At 35.5% G+C, this 24,640-nt stretch overlaps 1 protein-coding gene across 6 annotated transcripts; it reads right to left on the bottom strand.

Annotated features, from left to right (window-relative positions):
• Positions 1-2,659: 2,659 nt before the first annotated feature.
• yrk (Yes-related kinase) lies at positions 2,660-24,515 on the bottom strand. Of its 6 annotated transcripts, XM_051136394.1 has the most exons (14): positions 24,355-24,515; positions 16,637-16,673; positions 14,332-14,587; positions 14,125-14,224; positions 13,840-13,938; positions 13,647-13,750; positions 11,064-11,213; positions 9,325-9,489; positions 8,638-8,793; positions 7,892-8,071; positions 6,694-6,770; positions 6,187-6,340; positions 5,767-5,898; positions 2,660-5,326 (listed from the first exon to the last, which is right to left on the bottom strand). In XM_051136394.1, the coding sequence occupies exons 3-14, from the start codon at positions 14,534-14,536 to the stop codon at positions 5,118-5,120; spliced, it is 1,731 nt and encodes a 576-aa protein (XP_050992351.1). In that variant the 5' UTR covers positions 14,537-14,587; positions 16,637-16,673; positions 24,355-24,515; the 3' UTR covers positions 2,660-5,117. The 6 variants fall into 6 exon arrangements, with proteins under 6 accessions (XP_050992351.1, XP_050992345.1, XP_050992350.1 ...); XM_051136388.1 differs by lacking the exon at positions 8,638-8,793; XM_051136393.1 differs by lacking the exon at positions 9,325-9,489.
• Between the last annotated feature and the right edge of the window lie 125 nt (positions 24,516-24,640).

Raw genomic sequence — 24,640 nt, 5'->3', positions numbered from 1 at the left:
TTGCAATGAGGCAATTATAATTAGTTCAAATAAAGTATGAAAAGCAAGCAATCATATGGTTTTATTGAACAAAACTGTTAAAACACATACCTCTGGTTTTACAGACAAGGTTTAAGCCTAGTCCTAGACTAAAATGTAATCATTAGACTTAAAATATATCATTCCTTTTGTTTTGTTTCAAGATAAACGCCAGTAATGTTTTTTAAGGCACGTTAATAAAAATTACTTAAATGTCCTAAATGAACTATGGCCTAATCCTGGCTTAGTTTAAACTCTGTCTGTGAAACCAGGCCATAATATATTAAAGATAACTTACATTACGCATTATAACAAATGACTGCAGAGGGCGCCAACAGCTGACGACCTGCGATCCAATCGTTGTTTAATATTGACTAAATAAGATTTAGCAATCCATGCTGTTGTTTACATCCGAGTATCGCCAATATGGCAACGCATCCGGGTATCCGACCAAATTGTGATGCAAGCGCAAACCCTCTATCCACCTTTTTCTGAACGCGGAAGTCTCGCCTGGATGACTTTACATTTCCAGTCTCTGGATTTTCTAGTCAAATTAACATTTTCAGAGCCGATAATGCAACATTAAACCTGCATACATTTTTATATTTAGTTGTATTGAAAAAATGTTTCAATTCAGTCTATTTTAACATGGATTTCTATGGAAACCGGCACATGAAAGCACCCAAACAAAAGTTAGAATCCTTCTAACTTTTCTGGGAGGCTATTCTGCCAGTTATTTGACAGGGACAAAATGCAATCTTTTTTTTTTTTTTTTTTAAATCGAGGAATCTTGATAGCCCATGTTAATTCACTCAAAAAAAAAAAAAAAGAAAAAAGTAAATTAAATTAAATTAAAAAGTAAAGTAAATTCTGTCAGGATTTTTTCACCTTCGTGTTGAACCAAACCTGTATGACTATAAACACTAAAGAGATATTTTGAAGAATGTTGGTAACCAGTTTTGGACTTGTATGATCAAAAAAAGGAGAAAGAGAAAAAAAAAAGAGGAGGATGAGTACAATATGACAGAATTTAAATTTCAGGATGAACTATCCCTTTAAGAAAGTGCATATGAACTCATTCATTCAGAAAGATTATGATGGTAAGTATATAAAGGGATGAAAAACTCTCCCATGACTGTGAACATGTAGTAAAAGAGCCTTAAAATCCAAGGATTTTTTTAAAGGAATAGCACACCCCAAAAATGAATCACGCCAACCTCATGTTGTTTCAAACCTGTATGACTTTCTTTCTTCCGCAGAACAAAAAAGGAGAAGGCAAAATGACAGACTCCGTCATTCACTCACTTTCATTGTAAAGGTACAATGAAACTGAACAGGGGCTGAGGCTGTCAGTCACTAACACTATGCCCAACATGTTCTATTGTGCTCCATGGAATAAAGAAAGTCATACAGGTTTGGAACAACATGAGGTGATTCATTTTTGGGTGGACTATCTCTTTAAAACTGAATGATGTCCTATAATGATGGAGCACAATATATAACGTCCTTGATATGAACTGTGGGCTGTGAATAATATAACAGCTGAATCTATTAGAGATCTAGACATTGTCAAAGATCACAGTCCAATACTGTCTCTGCTCTGCCCTCCAGTAATCAAATTTTCTTCGAATTTTCTTTCATGGTCCAAGCTCTCTCAATATTCCCTTTCGCCATTTAAAAAATTGGACTTGGAAAAATGTATATCCATATTATTTGGCTGTCCTAATACAGTCTGCGCTAACATCGGTCTGTGACTAATTGCAGTTTTATTTGATTGCACTGATGTATTCACCTGGTGGGCCCGTAGAGAACTGCTTTGTTGTTTTGATTATAGTATTATATAGGCTCTTACACAGTGATAGCTGATATACAGGTTAGAAAAAAATAGCTTTATATTATGTTGGAAAACCTCTGTCTGAAAATGTCATTTCATTAAAAAAAAAAAGAGAAATGAAATCACTTCAAAAAGAAGTGTTTACTTGATAGATAAACATTTTAAATATGAAATAAACAGATTGTAAGAACAAATTCAGCTCTAAAAGTCAAGCTACAACAATCTGCATATCTGAAGCTACACAGCTGTTAAGTACCTGCTTTACCACCTATATTCCTTTTTTTTTGGTAACATCTGATTCTTATAAACGGGGACAAATGCTGAAATGTGCTAGAAATTAATCATCAACACACATCCCCAGGGCTGCAGAGGAACACGCTTCCCTGCTGCAGCAAAATGTAGATGCAACAAGCTGTTTAATTTATAAACGTAAAACTCGAATCTGCAGCAAGAACAAAGTGCCAGCTCAGTGCAGGTACGGAATGTACCATCATGACTACAAACCCCAGCAGGATAATTAATAAACCAATACAGCATACTAAAAACCCCGCACATCTCCCAGGCTCCACATCACGGTTCTTCTGCCATCTTGTGGAGAGCAAATGAATTCAGCCACAAGCAATCGAACGTTTGTCTGTCTTTGAAGCACACTGGTGTTTATTTGAGAGATTCATTTTATTCAAGGATTTGCCTGTTCCTGCTTTGAAACAATCTATATTGTATAAAGACTATATAAGGTGTTATATAAGTAAAGGTGAGAGTGTATGATGTGCATGCAGAGTAAAAGAAACATGTTAGACGCAATGGTTCAGTAAGCTCAGTATAATAAAATGGCACAAACATTACATAACTGTAATACACATTCTTCAGTTCAGGGTTACAGTCTGTCCCTGTAGAATATCACCAATCCTGAACACAGACACAGGTTTGATATTCACTTAAATTATCAAAGATTTGAGATATGATGTAAAATACAGTGTAAAATGCAGAAAACAAAATAATAAAAAAGCAGTAGTTTTTCCTTCTCATTTTAAAAGACAGCTCTGAATGAAGTCTTTTCTGAATGTCAATACCGTGTCTTTAAAGCCACAATAAAGCCCAGTTATACAACAGAAGTGGTCTCTAGTGAGATAATATAAGATTGTTAGCTTCAAAGTTAAACAAAAAGGATTATTATAAAGCAATAACATAACTAGCTAAGTGAACATGGCCTAGAGAAACAAACATGAGACTATGAAGACATTTCAAGGCACATCCTGATTAGCTCTGCCTTGAGATGCATACACTAATATTTCAAGATTTCATCTTTGGCTTTGGAATATCAAGACCTTTGCATCCAATTAGTTATTTTTGCCAGGCAAAAACAGAAAGAATAAACTGTTACATTCAAAAATGCACATTCAGAAACTGAATCGCATGTAATTAATTCGTGTGGCCTTGTTCTCGAGCTTGAGTTTGACTTTAGACCTGTATATTACATGAATCACAAAACACCACTGATTAGATAGAAAATCTCAGTTATCCAGGTCTGTTGAATGTCTAGTAGAGATTTTCTGTTCCACCTGTATATCAGAGCTATAACAACTCCACTAGGAACCCATTAGAAATGACTTGAATAGTCTACAAGAGACAGAACATTCAAATACAGTGGTGGTAAGATATAGTAATATGATTGAATAGGTAACTAATTGTTATTGCTTAACAGAGAGATGAAAAGGGTTAGTTCACCCAAAAATTACATTTTGTCATTAATTACTCATCCTCATGTCGTTCCATACCCGTAAGGCCTCCGTTCATCTTCAGAACACAAATTAAATTTATTTATTTATTTATTTTTTTAAATAAATAAAGAGCTTTCTGACCCTCCATAGACAGCAATGTAACTGAAATGTTCCCAGACCCCGACCACGTTCACACAGCAGCAGAATACGGTTGTCAGTCCTGTATGTGAGTCATTAATACGGTTACGTTCACACACAGTACGGTTATTTACGGATGTGACAACCACATTCTATAACCAAACTCACACCCGTAAATCTTCATGACTCACAACCGCATTCTCGAAACACACGTGCTGTGTGAACGGAACAGGGTAAGACAACTTGTCCATCACGTCATTTAGTGTGAGACAGAGCCACTCTGCCACACAAACGCGCCTCTTCCGTGTATTGTGTGCTTTCGTGTGTGGTTTCGGTAACTTACAGTGACGGAGACATTAGCTGCGTGTCATCTTAAAGTTTTATATCCAGTCTCCACCGAAACCGTTACCGTCAGTTTTGTTCTGTGCGCGGCTCAAGTGCTCAGCTCTTCATCCAAATATAAAAGCTGCTGTCGGGTAATGAAGGTTTGATGAATTAACTCGTGGCTCAAATGGACTCTTGTCGTGTCAGAAAGTGATAAAACTTATTGAGGTCACCATCTTTGATATTACTTTGGTCACTGTTGCTATGGTTACTAGTAATAAATACGGGCTGACTCTCGTTGCACGTTCACACAGACAGCATTCGAGACGCTTCTCTAAGCTGTTGTGTGAATGTGACATTTCGATTCACACCTGTAAGTAAATGTGGTTATCAATCCCAAAAACTGACAGTGTGAACATAACCCCAGAGTGGTTCAACCGTCATTTTATGAAGCTACGAGAATATTTTTGTGCGCAAATAAAACAAAAATAACGACTTCATTCACCAATTCTTCTCTTTCACATCACCGTCCTCCACCATTATCGAAAGCACCATATCGTGATACCTTGGGGGGAAAAAAGTCTCTCGATAACAGATCTGTTATTTTAACAATGTCCTTACTACCTTTCTAGGTCTTGAATGTATCGCATTGATGTCTACGCAGGGTCAGAAAGCTCTCGTCTTCATCAAAAATATCTTAAGTTGTGTTTTGTAGATGAACGAAGGTCTTACAGGTTTGAAATGACATGAAGGCGAGTAATCAATGACAGAATTTTCATTTTTGAGTGAACTATCCCTTTAATGTGTATTAATGTGCTGTTGAAGTTTAAGTTAATGAACCAACATTCTGTTACTTCAGCCTTAAGACAGTGACCCGATCTTGCTGTTTGAGAGCAGTATCTTGGAAAGTTTTTTTCAGTTTGAAGCTCTCGAAATAAAGCACAGAATATGAGAAACTGCACTAATGCATGTTCTTTTGGATCAAAATCAGTTTATGGAGGTATTGTGATAGAAAGTAAAAGGCAATTGCATCTTTCCTGAAGGATATATTAAACTAATGCACTTAAGTGTATATGCGTCTATCACAGGTTTTCTCCAGGCTGGTACTGGGGTTCAGTAGCAGTAAAGTAGTCCTCCAGGAAGCTCTGCAGGTACTCAAAGGTGTGCCTCTCGTCAGGATCCTTCCGCCAGCACTGCAGCATCAACTCATGCAGAGACGCCGGGCAGCCCTGCGGACACGGCATTCGATATCCACGCTCCACCTGCTCCAGAACCTCTCTGTTGTTCATCCCTAGACAAATCCATACAAACAGAAAAATAAACATATTTGTGCAGCAACAGGTGAGTCTTTCCATGACTAGGATAAAAAACAAAAAAATCATGAAATAAACTTTTTTTTCTATTATTCAACAAATGAAAGAGCTTTCAAACAAATGACGTGCTTAAACTTCAGAAAGTGTTGACTGTCAATCACTAAAGGTCGAAATAAATATCAAAAATTTATTTTTTATTGATTTTATATGGTTTTTGATTTTTATTTAGTCAACAAAATGTAGGACATCAAACAGTTTAACATTTGTTTCATTCATTTTTAAATAAATTAGTTAAATTAATTATTATTAAAAACGAAAACACTAGTTTTGAAGTTAAATATTAAAATACAAAAAGAAAAAAGAAGCAAACAGACAGTGTGTATAAAAGTGTAGCCATAGTAGTTTAACAAACACACACCTGGGTAAGGCACTCTGCCCTTGGTGATGAGCTCAGTCAATAGGATACCAAAAGACCACACATCTGATTTGATGGTAAATTTACCATAAAGAGCAGCCTCCGGGGCGGTCCACTTTATCGGGAACTTTGCTCCTATAATATGTGAATCAAGGCAATCAGTTGAGGACATTTAATAATGATTTATGAAAATTGCAGATCAAATAGAAAGCGCTGAACCGAAGTACTGAGATACAGTGGCACAAAATAGAGTAATGAAAGATGAAAATTGTAGTGCAGTAAAATGAATATTAGAACAAAATGAGCTGGAATGAAATTGAGTAGAGGCCAAGGAAGAGATAAATAATATTTGATAGTATCAAATAAAGGAGGAAAGGAGAAATTTGCTGAGTAGATTAAGATGGGTCATAGATTGTGAATGACCTTGTCTAGCTGTGTACTCATTGTCCTCGATGAGTCTAGCCAGCCCAAAGTCTGCAATCTTACAGACCAGACCGTCTCCAACCAGGATATTGGCAGCTCGCAGGTCTCTGTGGATGTAGTTCATCCGTTCAATATAGGCCATGCCTGCAGCAATCTAGAAGAAATAAAAGCACTTTCATCACTTTACTTAAGAAGGGAGATTGACATTAGTTTTAATAAAGACATGCTCTCAAGATGCGTCTTGGCACATTTATTTGAGGCATCTTATTTTTTCTATGGTTATTTTTTCTATGACTTTCGAAAAAAAAACCAAAAAAAAAACATCCACATCTCGCATGACTCGTATGAATCAGCTTAATGGTCACATTGTATTTTTTGCTTTACTAGACAGAACACCAGCTCATAAGATTCATTTGTTCAGGAATTATTCTAAATTCTTGGTTCCAACCTTGTCTCAATAATGGATAATAATGGTTTGCTAGATATTTGTTGACTAAGAAGCTTTACCTGGGCTGCCATATCCACAAGTTGAGGCAATTTTAGATTTCTGCCATCTCCATCTTTCAAAAAGTCCAACAAGCTTCCTAAATCGCAGAAAAAACAAGACAAAATGTATATGTACATTTATTTATAATATTTTTAAAATATGTATATAATACAGAAACATAGATTATCGTTCAAAAATCAGTCAGCAAGTTTTTTAAATTATTTAATACTTTTATTCATCAAGGAAGCATTAAATTGATCAAACATGGCAGAAAAGACATTTATACTTATATATTAATTTAAATAAATGCTGTTCTTTTTGAACCATCTATTAAATCAAAGAAACCTGAAAAAAATGATCATGGTTTCTACAAAAATAAGCATCCAAAACTGCTTTCAACATTAACAATAATAAGAAATGTTTTTTGAGCAAATCAGCATATTAGACTGATTTTTGAAAAATCATGTGATGCTGAGGACTGCAGTAATATCTGCTGAACATTCAGCTTTGCCATCACAGGCATACATTACATTTTTAAATGTATTCAAATAGACAATAGTTCTTTTTAAATTGTAACAATATTTCACAAAATATATCGTTTTTACTGTATTTTTAAATTCAGCAAATGCATCCTTGGTGAGTATAAGAGACTTATTTCAAAAACATAAAAAAATGTCACCAACTACAAACATTTAAATGTACAGAGGCAATAAAGAGACATTTGCAAAAATAAAAATAATAGCAATAGTTTCTCGTGCGCACACAATAGTTTGTTGTGAGCATGACGCAATAGCTTCTCGTGCGCACTCAATAGCTTCTCGTGAGCATGACGCAATAGCTTCTTGTGCGCACACAATAGTTTCTCATGAGCATGACGCTGTAGTTTCTCGTGAGCATGCAATTGCTTCTTGTGCGCACACAACAGTTTCTAGTGTGCTCGACACAATAGTTTCTAGTGCACACAACGCAATAGTTTCTTGTGAGCACACAATAGTTTCTCGCACACGCAACAGTTTCTTGTATGCAATAGTTTCTCGTGAGCACACAATAGTTTCTCTATTTGTAAGCCCACAATAGTTTTTTGCATGCACAGAATAATTTGTGTGTGAAAGTCTTTTTTTATTTTTGCAAATGTCCCTTTAGGGGCTCCGTACGAATGGTAATGCATTTAAACATATTGGCTTTGTATTTACTCAGACATTTTCATAATTTCCATACCTTGACTCATGAACTCAGTGATGATGTAGATGGGCTCCTCAGACACTACAGCATACAGCTGTACCAGTTTATCATGACGGAGCCTCTTCATAATCTGGGCCTCATCCAGGAAGGCCTCTGGAGACATAGTGCCTGGCTTCAGGGTCTTCACTGCAACTTTAGTTGTGCCATTCCACATTCCTACACACAGAAATGGGGTCAGACACAGTCGAAAGAGCCATTTGAACAAGGCAAAGTTTAAGGGATGAAAGAAGGGGATAAAGAAAAACAGATGGAATATGGCCACACACCAAAGCAACAGGAAGCTGGGATTGCTGTAGATTACAAAAGACTTAGCTCCAGAGAAAGAGCTGAACTTTTATTTTTTTTTAATTTATGTGGATGTGCTGTTGCATTTTTAATGTCACAATGAACATCGACACAGTGCTAAAATGCTATTGAGGTTTAGCTGATGTAGCACTATATCAGGGATTAGCTGACAGTTCACAACCATAGACTGATGCTTGGCAAAGCAGGGTCAATCACAGCACTTGTTCAGCATGTTCAGCATTGTGAACGGCCCACAAAAGGACACCTTTCCATATTCTCTTGTCATTATGACTGCATTAATCAAATTTTAGATTGAAATAGACGTAAAAAAACATGCGAAAGTGGCGAAGGCCAGAGCGTCCTTTGGAAACACTGGCTGTAGCATTAGCAAACGCTGACGTGGACATCGACACTGGGTATCATCGTATCCCTCTCACCCATCCAGACGTCGCCAAAACAACCCTGACCCAACTTCCTGTTGAGCTGCAGCGTTTCACGGGAAATCTCCCAGGCGTCCCGCCCTAAACCCATCGTTTGGGGCGTGGAATTTGGACAGGCTTTAGTCAAGTAGCAACATAAACCGTCATTACTACCTGTTAAGGGTGTTGAAAGAGAGAAAGAGGGAGGGGGGATGGAAAAGGAGGGAAAAAGGGTGGCATGCAATGTTAGAAGGACCAGAGGGAGAGAACAAAAACAGCACAACCTTTACGTTATTTCCCTGACCTCCGTTTTTTTTTTATCTTCAGTGCCTTGCCTTGGACCTCTTTTTGCAACTGAAGTCTTCCAAAACATTTTACTGTAAAATTATGAGAATGTCTAATTTTGTAAAAACATTTTTAAACATATTTTTAATGCTTATGTGACGTACATTTAAAAAACAATACAACTCAGTGGTAACCAAAACATTATTTGAAATATCTTTGGTGTTTTGCAGGAGAAATAAAGTCAATCATGTTACGACATGAAGGCATGTAAATGACAAAATAATTTGAATTTTTGGATGAATTTTCTTTAGGAAATTTTATATAACTGCAAGGCTCTGTACCACAGGCAGGGTGGGCAAGGTGTGCGAGGTTTGTTCCCTCCTTCCTGCAACATGTTCCCATGCTTTTAGTGGTTCCTACCCATCCACACTTCACCAAACTGGCCATTGCCCAGTTTCTTAATGAGCTGAAGTGACTCCCTGGGAATCTCCCAAACATCCTTAGTCTTCACTGACAGGTCAGCCAGCTTAGGCATGCCCCGCCTACAGCTGCCAATCAAACGGCAGCACAGGCCTGCTGCACGCTCTAAAGAACAGAGTACGGAGAAAAGGAAGACACAGATAGAAAAGAAGAAAAAAAACGCAAAGACACAAAAAGCAGGCTTCATAAAACAAACATTTACAAATACACAAAATGCTGCTTAAATCAGATTAAATAAACATTCACAAGCACACATATGCATGAAAAACCAGAATGATACATGTTCACTCAGCAGAGGGCGACAGAGATCATTGACAGTCAGTGGCTGTAGCATGTCAGACTGTGTTGCTGTGTTGAGTTATGCTTAAGGATGTGATAAATGTAAATTATTATTTTATTGTAAGAATTATAATTCTATAAAATATAATAATAATTATTATTATAGCACAAAAACCTGATTAATCAGCTCATATCAACAAAATGAGTGTTAAAATCAATTTGTGATTATGCTTTTTTTGTCTCACACTACACTACTGATCGAAAATTTGGGTTAGTAAGATTTTATTAATGTATTTTAAAAATAAGTCTTTTATGCTAACCAAAGCTGCTTTTTTCCCCATCACAAATACAGTGAAACGGTAATATTGTGAAATATTATTGTAATTTAAAATACCTGTTTTTTTACTTAAATATATTTTAAAATGTAATTTATTCGTGTGATGGCAAAGTTGAATTTTCAGCATCCTTACACCAGTTTTCAGTGTCACATGATCCTTCAGAAATGATTCTAATATTCTGATTCGGTGTTTAAGAAACAGCTGTGCTGCTTAATATCTTTATTGAAACCACCATACATATTTCAGAATTATTTGATAAATGGAAAGTTCAAAAGAACAGCATTTATTTAAAATGTCTTTAAAAATGTACTGTCACTTTTGTCCAATTCAGTGTTTCTTACTGATCACAAACTTTTAAAAGGTGCGGTGTACATCACTGTATACTAGTGTACGGCTTAAATTATGTTAGCGATCAGCGCTACTCTAGTTCATTCTTTTTATTTGAAGCAATAGTCTGGTAAAATTTAGATTAGTAAATGTGGGGCATTACATATTTACACTATTGCACTACATATTTAAATATGTAGAGTATAAACTGAGAAAAAATTGTTTAGCACTTGAAACTGAAAGTAACAGTTCTGTGGTAATGGTTTGCCCCGTATTTGGGGTGGTAGGTGGCCCAATTTTAGTTTAACTGTTGAAGGGGTCTATTTGAGAAGAACCTGTGTATGTTCATGAGAGTAAATGTGCATGTGGGTGTGTGTAAGCGAGCAGATTCAACAATAACAGTGAAACAGGAAGGCTGATAGCACCAGACTAAAAAGGTCTAGTAGGAGGATCACTAACAGAACTGATACAAATTATGCACTCGGCCGAAGCAGAGAAGTCATTTGGGCAACAAAAGAGGAAATGAAGATGGGCAAAGATAAACTGACCTGCTGATAACTTTTTTTCCCACAGTAAATATCAACATGCCACATAAAGCGGCAATAAACAGTGCTTCCTTCTGATGAAATTCTTTAATATAGACACAAAACCTATGTAAAAAGCCTTTACAATGTACTGTTATGAGTTTTAAAATCACAGTATGTTAAGCGGGAGGTGTACATGTATTGCGCTGACCTGTATAATGCTCCACCAGCTCCTGGACGGTATCAAACTGTGTCCTTGTTGTGATGTAATAACCGCCATTGTCCAGCTTCCTAATTTTATAGTGCTTGACATGATCGCCCTTCGCATCATCCCAGTCTCTAATAGACAAAGAGTATGCTCCTGTAGAGGGGAAGGATAGACAAATTCAATGGATTTAAAACTATTTTTATTAAAGGAAAAAGGAAAAAGGAAAAAAAAAAAAAAGAAAAAAAAAAAAAGGGAAAATTACTAAATCTCTTTTCAGCTGCACTAACCAACTGCAATGGCATTTAGGTATTGTTGTGTCATTGTTTCAGCTTCTGGTTATGGGCTTCTATTCACATAAACTGCATTACAGAACTTCTCTATTATCTGTGACCCTGGACCACAAAACCAGTCTTAAGTCGCTGGGGTATATTTGTAGCAATAGCCAAAAACACACTGTATGGGTCAAATTGATTGATTTTTCTTTTATGGCAAAAATCATTAGGAAATTAAGTAAAGATCATGTTCCATGAAAATATTTTGTAAAATTCCTACTGTAAATGTATGAAAACTTAATTTTTGATTAGTCATATACATTGTTAAGAACATTATTTGAAGAACTTTAAAGGCAATTTTCTCAATATTTTGATTACAAAAAAAGCTTATTTATTCAGCTTTCATATGATGTATAAATCTCAATTTTGAAAAAAATGACCCTTATGACTGGTTTTGTGATCCAGGGTCACATTTGACAATATTAATCACCGCTATTTTGCTGGATCTTATTAGATTTTTCCAGGTTTCCTATGCACAAATTGTAGGCTATAAAATTAATTCAAGGGATTAATTAAATATATTTAACACTGTTCATTTTAAAACACTGTTGACACTTTCATTTACTGTTCAAAGGTTGAAGTTGGCAAGTTTTTTTTTTTAAAGTTGCTTTTGAAAGAAGTGAAAATATGTTTAAAGTATTAAATGTATTTCTTATATTATTAAATTATGACGTTAAAAGAACAACATTTATTTGAAATAAACACTGTTTGTAACAATGTAAAAAGTCTGTACTATTACTTTTGATTCATTTATTACATCCTTGATGAATGAAAGCATTCATTCGAAAAGGCAGCATTTATGCACATATTTCCCCATTAACACTAATGACTGAAACCATAATTACATAAATATTTTTTCTTTCCTTAAAAATTAATGTGTTAGCTACAAAAACAAGATTAATCACAGTACTGCATATTATCACATATGATTTCAGAGTCTCTACTGAACGCAAATCAAATATATTAGTGTTGTCAAATCGCTTAATCATGTTTAATCACATACAAAAAAAAAGTCTGGGTTTGCCTAATACATGTGTGTACTGTGTGTAATTATTATGTATATATGTATATGTATATATAAATACAAACACATGCATGTATATATTTAAGAAATATTTACAAGTATATGCAATATACTTAATTTTAATATAATTGTGTTTTTTTATAATATAATTTTGATATAATTTATATTTTATATAAATACAACTATTTTGTACATAAAAACATTTCTCCTAAATGTATACATTAATTTGTGTATAATTACACACAGTACACACACGTTAAACTTTTATTTTGTATGCGATTGATCGTTTGACAATCCTAAAATATATACACTGCCATTCAAAAGTTTGGAATCAGTAAGATTTTTAATGTTTTTAAAGGTCACTTATGCTAATCAAATTTCCATTTATTGGATCAAAAATAGTACAGAAAAAAGGTGATACTATAAAAAAAATATTGCAATTTAAAATAAGTTTAAAATATAATTTATTCCTGTGATGCAAAGCTGAAATTTCAGCATAATTACTCCAGTCTTCAGTGTCACACGATTCTTCAGAAATCATTCTAATATGCTAATTTATTATCAGTGCTGCTTAATATTTTTTTTGGAACCTGTGATACTTTTTTCAGGATTCTTTGATGAATAAAAAGTTAAAAAGTACAGCATTTAGTCAAAATGGAAATCTTTTCTAACAATATAATCAGTCTTTTCTGTCACTTTTTATTAACTGAACACACACTTGCTGAATAAAAGTATTAATTTCTTAAAAAATAAAGAAATGTACAGATCCCAAACTTTTGAACAGTAGTGTTGTTAGAAAAGATTTCTATTTTAAATAAAAGCTGTTTAACGTTTTATTCATTAATAAATCCTGGAAAAGGTATCACAGGTTGCAAAAAAAATATTAAGCAGGACAACTGTTTCCAACATTGATAATAAATCAGCATATTACAATGATTTCTGAAGGATTGTGTGACACTGAAGACTGGAGAAATGATGCTAGAAAATTCAGAGTTGCACCACAGGAATAAATTCTGTTTTAAAGTATATTTAAATAGAAAACCACTATTTTAAATTGCAATATTATTTCACAATATTACTGTTTTTGGTATATTTTGAATCCAATAAATGCACCCTTGACGAGCATAATAAACTTCTTTAAAAAAAAACCAAAATCTTGCTGTTCCCAAACGTTTGAATGTACATACTGATGAATTAAGTTTAAAATAATTGATAAAATTAAAATTTTACCTTTTGTTGTCTCGCTCTCACGTATTAAGAATGTTCCTCTAGGATTGTTCTGCGCTAACAACTGTCGTTCCGCATCCTTCCGGCCCATCTTCCCAAAATACCACCTGCATGAACAAACACCAATAAAGTACTGTAAAGCTTGCATATGATGTCACTGTAAATTCCTGAAATGGCATGTTCACGTGTAACTCACTCCTCAGCTTGTATTGAGTCCACAGGGGCCACATAGTTACTAGGAATGTACCCGGAATTCCCTGTGTCCAAAGAACGAGCCTCCCACCAGTCGCCCTCGCTGCGAAGGTTCAGAGAAAGTAATATCAAAAAGTGGTACAAACAGATGAGGATAAAGGAAATGAGACAAGGGGACAAGGGGAACAAAAGAGAGAAGCAAAGCAAAAAAGGAAGATATGTCTGGTATTTGTGGTTTATATGTGAAGACTGTGTGAATCTTATTCTAACTGTCCCGCTTTCAACTCACGTATTGTTGATAATATGGAACTTCTCTCCTTTCTGGAAGCTCAGGTCATCCTCCGTACGGGCATCATAGTCATAAAGGGCTATAAAGAGCGTTACGCCACCTGAACAAACACGCAAACGTACTTGGTTTTAAGGAAGTAACACTTTCATTCACTCCAACATAATAAACCACACCGAAAATCACACCTCAACACACACTATTACAGACCTGTGATGTTGGCTGGGCGGGATGGGGTGGGAATGGATGAGGGACCAGAATTTGAAAAATCATTAAAGTTCGGTATCAGCCCAGAATTAAAAGTGGGATCGGCGATGTAACGGGAGGGTTCTGATGACTGGGTCCCATTGTCACATGAGTTGGGATTCGACACAGTTTTACTGGCCTTCCTCTGCTTACAGCAAGCACAGCCCATAATATTCGATATTTTCAAAGCACACAGCTCATCACCCTGGAAACAGAGCTTCTTCCCATAGAAACAAGACAAGGAATAAATTAGATACAGTCGTATTTAGTAAGTTACTTGATATTTAATGCATTGTTTTAAGGTATGTCTTGCCCATATTGGGGAAAAGAAAAAAATCTAATTGTGGTTTTCCTGATAAAAACTTTTGATTACGATTAAAAATGTGATTAAAAATGTTGACCCAACCTTTTGTGGTTACATATCAATAATAATAACAAAATAATTATTCTTCGTATTTTCATTTAATACAAGTATTAAATACAGTTGAAGTCAACATTTACATAATAAAACATTTTACCAAAATAAAAGGGATCATACAAAATGCATGTCATCTTTTATTTTGTACTGAATAAGATATTTCACATAAAAGATGTTTACATATAGTCCATAACAAAAAAATAATTTATAAAAATGACCATGTTCAAAAGTTTACATACACTTGATTGTTAATCCGTTGTTGTTAGCTGAATGATCCACACCTGTGTTTTTTTTGTTTTGTTTAGGGATGGTTGTTCATGAGCCCCTTGTTTTTTCTGAACAGTTAAACTGCCTGCTGTTCTTCAGAAAAATCCTTCAGGTCCCAAAAATTCTTTAGTTTTCAACATTTCTGTATATTTTAACCCTTTCCAACAACGACTGTATGATTTTGAGATCCATCTTGTCACACTGAGGACAACTGAGGGACTCATATGCAACTATTACAGAAGGTTCAAACACTCACTGATGCTTCAGAAGGAAAAACAATGCATTAAGAACCAGGGGTGAAAACTTTTGAACAGAATGACAATGCGTACATTTTTCTTATTTTGTCCAAATATCATATTTTTTATTTAGTACTTTCATTTGGTACTGAAATAAGTTCAATTTACCCTGATCTTCAAAATTCAAAAAACTTTTTTGCTCTGAATGCATTGTTTTTCCTTCTGGAGCATCAGTGAGTGTTTGAACCTTCTGTAATATTTGCATATGAGTCCCTCAGTTGTCCTCAGTGTGAAAAGATGGATCTCAAAATCATACAGACACTGCTGGAAAGGGTTCAAATACACACAAATGCTGAAAAAGCAAAGAATTTGTGGGACCTGAAGGGATTTTTTCTAAAGAACACTGGAGAGTTTAACTGTTCAGGACAAACAAGGGACTCATGAACAACTATAACTAAACAACAACAAAAAACAGCTATGGATCATTCAGGCAACAACACAGTATTAAGAATGAAGGGGATGAAAACTTTTGCACTATGTGGACTATATTTTATGTGAAGTATCTTACTGAGGTCAGTACTAAATAATAACATGCATTTTGTATGGTCCCTCTTATCTTTTGGTAAATTAATTAACATTTTACAGATTCTGCAAGGTGTATGTGAACTTTTGACTTCAACTGTGAGTTAAATAAGCATTAAACTACTATTATAATACAAATATTTCACTGTAAAATAAAAAACTAATATTTAATAATAATAATAATAATAACAATATTAGTAATTTCTTTAATAACTGCAACATTGAAATACTAATATTTATGGCTGTTTTAATTTCTTTGCTTTCACACATTTTTTCAAAACATCAAGCTTTTATGTTTGTGGAAAATCATAGTAAGATCCTTAAAGCTTCTCTTTTGTTGACAATAGCTGGTTCATAAGCACTTCTCAAAATGAGTTTAGGAAGATGTTTGGTGCATGCTGTATTACCAAATTTGTGTGGATCAACATTTACTGCAAAGCAAACCTCTGAGACACTAAAGAAACACTGGATCATGAGTTTGCGTGCAAAACAACACAGTGTCACTGTGAACCACACAGCACACGTATTTACTTAATTTGCGATTTGATAACCACACTAAGTCACATCGCGATTTTAGTTTTATTTTCAATCGTGAAGCCCTAGCTTAAGTGTTTAAAATGATTTTGGGGGGTCTCTGTATGATGATGATGTTTATGGTTTGTCATGACATATTGAAAAGTTTTTCTACTACATTTCTCTCAGTGGTCAGTGTGTATGTGTAGTGAATGAACTGTGGGAGTTTAAGTCACTGGGATTCGGCTCTCACCAGATCCTCACATCAGCTTTCCATATACACCATCTTCCTGGGTACAAAGAGAAAGATGGAGAGAGGAAGAAAAACAAAGACACAATGCATTTTTATAAGTAACAGAACTTAAGAAAGTGAAATTACTTCATATTTTGTAACTTAACACTTTTTCGCGTTACTTCCTCTTACTTTCCTGTCTAGAGAAAGGGAAGTTCTCTGTTAAAATTCCCCTTGAAAATGTACATTTGTGTGCAATGTCCACTCTTTCACTGTATAAAGCTATGTCCTGTATTTCTATCTAACTGACCATCAGTGGATCAACAGGATGCCAGTTTTGCGAGCGTTTCCTGTCCGGCCCACTAAAGCCTCCCACTCATTTCCTGCTGAGAGGGGAGAGGGTCCAGCTGCAAAGGGGCAACACATTAACAAAACATACTGCTCCACCCCTCGGACAATCTGTCCAATCTATGCTTTTCTCTCTGCCTCGTAAAAATATTCCAACTTACTCTAAGATACACATAAACATCCCTTCAGAAGATATCACAATGCACACACACACACACTTCAACAATTATCACAGGCTTTTCTTTTCAGTAGGTGTGTATCATTTTTGCTGGAGAAAACAATACAGGACTGTTCACCACCCATGGTTATTGTTTCCATGTTTATCGTGTCTCTTCAAGAATTTCCCATGATTCCATAAGCCTGTTGTCCTAATCATATCTTCAGCCTATCTATATGCAGAATTACAATGAATAAATTATAAGTCATGATACAGAACACATCAAGTAAAAACAACAGCTTATGCTGATATCTTACTTTCTGTTCAGACAATCATTTGTAATTCAATCTGCACTCATAGAAAAAGTCCTGATCACTTTTTAAATTCAATGCTTGTTGGAAAGGACTGAACAAACAATGGGCTCATTAAACAGCCGAACATGAAAGAGCATAGTTATTGACACAAGTGAATAAAACCAAACAAGTATATGTGTAAGAAATGAAAACCAGCTCCTGTTTAGTTTTCTTTAGAAAAAACTGGAAATACAGGGAGAGCAGGCTGGGGGAGAGAAACAAGCAAAGTTTTGGAGAAAAAAATCATAACACACTAAACGTGTCTATTTGCCATCAGGTCAAGCTTTTTAAAGCACTTTTTGCTATAGCGATGCACTTTAAGGTGATCACTTCCATCTTTTGTCCCCCCCTTTTTTTAAAGACTTTGTACGGTCTTTTTAGTATGGCAAAAGGACTAAGAGCTAAACTGCTCAAAGTTGTCTCTGTCAAAAGACTTAAAGGAATAGCTCACACAGAAATTCAAATTTTGTCATTAATTACTCATCCTCATGTCGTTCCAAACCCATAAGCCCTTCGTTCATCTTCGAAGCACAAATGAAGATATTTTTAATAAAATCCGAGAGATTTCTGACCCTGCATAGACAGCAATGCAATTGACCGTTTACAAACAGCTTGACTGACAGGCGATCTGACCAATCATAACGTTGAATCCATCATTTTGTCTGACAAACAAATCAGACAGGAGAGATGATTAACTTCAGTGGACTTAAATTTGAAAAATTGTATTTCCACGGTTAAAATAAAATATGTTCTGATGTTCATTCATGGTTTTTTTTTTGTGCTTTAAAGAAGAAAAGACAATCATTTTGTGTGTCATTGATCGGTCACAACACGGTATTTACTATTTGAATTTCTTAAAAAAAAATGACATTTTAAAAGCCGAGACCTTGTTTTATACCAGAAGTAACCTGCTCTGTCTTGTCTTTCGGCATGTTGTTAGCTTCCTCTTTCCCCCGTGATGTATTTTTCACTGCATGAGAACATGATGTGTGGTTTCGGACATAGCAACTAAGCGAAGGGTCAATTGACATGTTAGTTTAAAAAAATATGATAAAATAGACATCAGTGTCAACCGTAGTTCAACCGTAATGTTATGAAGCTACAAAGATACTTTTTGTGCACAAAGAAAACAAAAATAACCACTTTATGCAATAATTTATTCTCTTCCCTGTCAGTCTTCGATGCACATTCATGGGGTTGAAGACTGTTTGAACCACTGATGTCACATGGACTATTTTAACAATGTCCTTCCTACCTTTCTGGGCCTTGAACATGGAACACTCTTAAAAATAAAGGTGCTTTAAAAGGTTCTTCACAGCGATGCCATAGAAGAACTATTTTGGTTCCACGAACCATTCAGTCATTCTTCAGATGTTAAAGGTTCTTTATAGAACTATTTAAACAAAAAAGGTTCTTCTATGGCATCGTGAAGTATAGTTGCGTCGCTGTCTACGCAGGGTCAGAAAGCTCTTAGACTTCATCAAAAGTATCTTCGATGTGCTCGGAAGATGAACAAAGGTCTTACAGGTTTGGAATGACATGAGGGTGAGTAATGTACCCGTACCCTGAAAAGCTGCAAAGAAGAAGGTACTAATATACCTATTTTAGAGGTAGATAAAGTATAGAGTTGTTTCTTTAAAGTACTGCCTCAGGAACAAGCTGTTGTACCCCTAAAGGTACAATTTTACCTCACACCACTGTGAGCATTAGTGGTAGCTATTTACCACAGTAGCTAGGCAAAGGTTTAAGAGAACCCATTATCTTACTGAAGCTTTTTTTTCTTTACCACCACACCACAAAAAAAATAGCACTTGCACTTATCTGCCGCAGGTGCGTAATTACAGATCCAAAGAATGCGATATACTCTCCAAAGGCTGAGACAAGCAGCTATAAGAAATAAAATGATATACAATAATATGTGTGACACAGAGCATGAAAAGATGCAAATGACATGCCATCAATAGGTCAGTAGTTCACTTCCACAAGTCAGATTGGTTTCATTCCAGTTGGAATCGGCACTATAGGTCACATAAATCTACCTAGGTTTGACATTCACTTTTTTAGCAAATTGAGCATGGGTACGCACCAAAAGCTCTAGTGTGAAGCTGGCCTTCATTGCAAAGTTTGGTATCTTCTGAGCTCTCTTCTAAATATTATCAGAGACGTTGGGGGTCTCTTCCTCAGGAGAAATGTCTAAGAAGAACTTTAGCAAAAGTCCCAAATTACTCTGTTCAATATCAGTGGTGTTTCAGAGAAAGAAATTGTGATTTAAAAAAAGAGGAAGCCAAATAGTACATCTCTAAGGCTTGCTGTAAAATTCACTCTTTTCAATGGAAGCCATTTTAACAGAAGCGCAGAGATGGCTCTACTTTCGGTGTTTAAATATATTCTAGACCTGCGAACATAGACACCACATTTTTTTTTCTAAAAGAGGTTTGACACGTAACATGCGCCAACACCATCAGTCACACAACTAAAAAAAAATATATAAAGCAGCGACAAAGTCTAATCCAACAACAAAAACGCAATGCTACAGTTGAAAACGAAGGCATTTAAAAACTTTTGAAAGTCTTTTAAACACACAGTACAGCCCAAAGCCCATAATCATCAAAAGTTATTTTAGGTACGTGGATGAAAAAAGATATAACTACAGAATAAACTACACACAGAATGGAAGATGACTGATCAAACAATAAGTCTCTAAGATGTTCTAGAAGGTTATAAGAACTTAAATAATGCAAAAGAACCCAGGGCTGCAAACTCACAAGCTCAATATGTGTCAAACTGTCAAAATGAGTCCTCTCACATTCTCACCAACCATAGCATCACAGCTGTCGATAAGAGGAAGTTGCATTTGAGGGTTTGAGGGCTTACCAACAGCAAATGCAGAAGACCATCTAGTCTGTCACTAGAACAAAGCCCATAATCAGATCACAACTAAAGCAAACTTCATAAGCTTAAGTTCAGGTTGTGTAATGAGTGTTGCATCACCTTTCTGAATTCTAGATTTAGCGAGATGCTTCACCTATAGGGCGATAGCTTACTACGATTATACCAGAATAGGAAAGTAAAGGAAAGATGGTGAGAAGCTGCTGCTGGACAAAGATGTTTAACAGTTATGAAGGCTACTGTAAATGTTGAAATTTAGTTACACCCTCTCACACTGACACCTTGCAACATACTGGTTGATAATTTAGTCACAAACACTTGGACACACCTTTTCTGAGAAGTTTTCAGTGAATAAGATAACTCTCTTTCTCAATTAATTTTTATCAAAGAAAAACAAAAAGGTCAAACAAAGATGCTGAAAGTGTATGGGTTACAGCGTGACCAATGCATAATATACACTACCAGTCAAAAGTTATTTATGCTTTTTAAAGAAGTCTCTTCTGCTTATCAAGCCTGTGTTTATTTGATCTAAAATACAGCAAAAACAGTAACATTTTGAAATAATTTTTACTCTTTAAAATAACTTTTCTATTTGAAAATATTTAAAAATGTCATTTATTCCTGTGATTTCAAAGCTGAATTTTTTGCATTATTACTCCAGTCACACAATCCTTCAGAAATCATTGTAATATTCTGATTTGCTGCTCAAAAAAAACATCAAAAATCAGTTTAAAGCATCCTTGCTAAATAAAAAAATTCTTTACAAAAATAATTAAATAAATAAAAATACTCCAAGCTTTTGAATGGTATAGTATATAATGTTACAAAAGCTTTTTTTTTCAGATAAATGCTGATCTTTGGATCTTACTATTCAAAGAATACAGAAAAAAAGCACTCAGCTGTTTTAACTATTGATGATGATGATAATAATAATAATAATAATATAATTATAATGATTATAATAATAATCAGCGTATTAGAATGATTTCTGAAGGATCATGCGACACTAAAGACTGGAGTAACGATGCTGAAAATGTAGATTTGATCACAGGAATAAATTACATTTTAAAAAGATATTCAAATAGAAAACGGTTATTTTAAATAGTAAAAATACTTCAAAATTGTAGCGGATAATACAAAGTATCATTTATTCATATCAGTCGATATAGGATGCTCAACTTAACACGCTCATTTCCTATATTTTTATATTTAGATTATCTTTGCCGTTAAACACACCCTTAAAGTTAATCACTACACAATGTAAACGTTCAAAATGAATGTCCAGTTTTCATACTATACATTATAAACATGTCTGAATTAACCTGTAGCATTAAAATTATGTACTTGATGTTTTAGACAACATATCAAAGGTTTTATTATCAACTATTCTTATATAGACAGCATATACAGCATTGTGTACATCTTCGCCTTTTGATTCTGTTTCCGCTTTTTTGAGTCCGCATTTTTGTCAGTGCCTCTAAGCAAAAACAGAAACTAATACTAGATTAACTTTCAAGACAATTTATACAAGCAACCAAAACACGTAATACAAAAACTGTGGCAAAATGCATATCAAATATGTATAAAATAAATAGCGTATACATATTCACATACACATTCATGGGCCCAAGACAACATCTTAATTGTCGCGCACCCTCTTTTTCGGGCCCACTATCTTACATGATGACAGGGCCAAGGACAACACTACAGGTTGTCCCACTCAAAACGCTTTAGGTTTACCATCCTTATTTTATTGTCTTTATTTTTTTTCTTGCAGCTCCTTCATTCTTCGCTTTCCCTTTTCCCCACTTCTCCCACTCTTAGGCAGAGGAAGTTTCCTCCCCCTCAAACAGGAAGTCTTGTGTGAGTGGAACTGGAATGATAGGACACCGGGAAACAAGTTGTCACACTGCAATCCCCTCTCTCTCTCTTACACACACACAAACACACACAAACACACACAAACACACACAAACACACACAAACACACACAAACACACACACATATTCACAAAAACTTTAATGGAAACACTCCCTAAACAAATAAACAACAGACATACAGTGCATGCAAGCAGACAAAGTTGAGGCTCCAGACAAACCTATACAGTAGACACACACATACAAGACCAAAATTAGAGGGAAACACAGATATGAAGTGGTAAAGAGGGCGAGAGAGGGAAGACAATAGCAAAGTGTGTCCTGGGAACAGTAAGTCAGGTGTCACAAACACAGCTACTTCCTTTTTCCACATGATGTCAATTTCCTCCAGAGTGAGATTCCATGAACAGGCCTTTCACGAACAGCCAGTATTTTAGACCTGATGCGTTTGAAAAACTAAATATTTGTACTTCTTTTTAATCTGACATCTCAATCAGTTCTTTCTAATGAAACCAATTGTGGTCTTACATTTTTCTACTGAAAGGAAGTTCGGGAAATTCAACTGATTTAACTGAATTAATGTCAGCCCGTCAAGAAACCTTAGCATACAATGTACTTACTTTAGCAAACTTATACTAACAACCATCCTGCATGAAAACGACAGGTGCCGCAACAGTGCTGAGCTATGCGCAAAAGAGCTAAAATGTGTATCAGAGACTTGGTCAGTTTTACCATGTCGCATTTTGGACAATTTTACCGGACAGCCGCACCCACTTCCTCCTATAGCGCCAGGGGAGAGTAGCCAGGAAGTGACCTTGTACAGAACAGGAAGTTATGAAGCCTATGGCCTAATCTAGTCCTAGAGACATTCCATTCTGTTTTTCGCTCTAGGACAAACTCACTGCTATTTAATTTGATCAATCAAACCACATAATAATTTTGAAATGACTGGTTATGAAAAGAGTACAACAGCAAGAGCGCTCGTGATTCTCATCATCAGTCCAGTCTTTCATTTGCCATTTGTTTTTAGACTGTCAATAGACTAGAGAGGAAGGTGCTTGATATAGTCTTCAACGTTTACTAAGGCCTGGTTTCACAGAAAGGGCTTAGACTTAGTCAGGATCAGGCCATAGGTCAATTAGGACAATTAAGTCGTTTTTATAAATGCGCCTTAGGAAAAACATTACAGGTGTGCATCTTAAGACAAAACAAAGTTTCTTTCAGTTGAAACATCTGAGACTTACATTTTAGTCTAGGCTTAGGCTTAAGCCTTGTTTGTGTAACTGAGGGTAAGAGTAACAATCAAACCATAGAATCAAAATGACAACGGTATAACAAACTCATCACGAAAAAAGACCAATACAAGATAAATAGGCTGAAAAGCAACCAATATTTATAGATGAGCAGCACATACATGTAGATATAACGACAGACACTGAAGCTCTGAAACCACAGCAGCAAACTTCTCACTTTTGTGTTCTCATTATCTTGCTCTCCATCTTGAGTTCATTCACACAACATTACCAGACACAAATTTGTTGTTTAATGCAAACAGCAAAAGCTGAGTAAAGAAATGCACTGCAAAGACTCTTCAATGCACCTGCTGTCCAATCATTTGCTCATCCAACTCATTTAGAGCTTTCAGATCAACTCAGTTCTCTTTCACCCCTCACGATGTGTCTCGACCTTGTTTGTCTCTCACTTTTGTAGAGGAGTCAGCAGACTCCCTAGGGGAACTAACAGCTTCCACTATCTGAACCAACTGAACTACTCAATGCACTCTTAAAATTATTTAGTTAAATCTCTGGTGCAATCAACCAATACATACATATACATGTACATACCTTCATAACGTTCATATACATAAACACACACACCAATTAAACAACTCAAAACCTAAACGCATTACTAAATAAAGCATGTACGCCCGTTAACACCCACATTTGAGATTAACTTTAGGTCAAACAAGTACATTTTTCATACACCCTCTTATGGGAACCTGCCACTGACATTTGCACTTAAAAATACTTATTTCACATCAACTTCTTGTTAACAAAACTAACTGTTTTGTTGTAAGTAAGCAAAAATGCGTAAAAAGAGTAATTTATTCCTACCTTTATGAATCTCTAACACGCTGGCAGTAGAGGTGGATCAGGCGGGACAGTGTAAATTCATATGAACAGTGGACAGACAGACACAAGAGTCCGTGCGGCTTTCAGCCGGCCGCGGATGCGCTCGCTCGAGTCGCGCTGTGTCCGGAAGGGCTTAATTCCGCGCCAGGCGAAGTGAGAACCGACTCCACCTCCTCTCAGCCCAGATCTACATATTCATGTTGTTTCCGGGAAATTATATTTGTTTGCAAAATGCTTCACACGGCAGTGAGGTTTTATCACCTAAATA

The sequence above is a fragment of the Labeo rohita genome, chromosome 19, assembly GCF_022985175.1.
Source record: "Labeo rohita strain BAU-BD-2019 chromosome 19, IGBB_LRoh.1.0, whole genome shotgun sequence".
Lineage (NCBI taxonomy): Eukaryota > Metazoa > Chordata > Actinopteri > Cypriniformes > Cyprinidae > Labeo > Labeo rohita.
Note: the sequence above shows the minus strand (reverse complement) of the source record. Positions and strands in the feature narration are given on the sequence as shown.

What these genes read in the sequence shown, in the direction of transcription:
- yrk (XM_051136394.1), bottom strand. Translation starts at nt 14,536, where the DNA reads ATGGGCTGTGCTTGCTGTAAGCAGAGGAAGGCCAGTAAAACTGTGTCG. An exon ending in TGAGTACACAGCTAGACAAG is followed by an intron (nt 5,899 to 6,186) that starts GTCATTCACAAT and finishes CACATATTATAG; the next exon opens with GAGCAAAGTTCCCGATAAAG. An exon ending in GGGCAGAGTGCCTTACCCAG is followed by an intron (nt 5,327 to 5,766) that starts GTGTGTGTTTGT and finishes GGATTTGTCTAG; the next exon opens with GGATGAACAACAGAGAGGTT.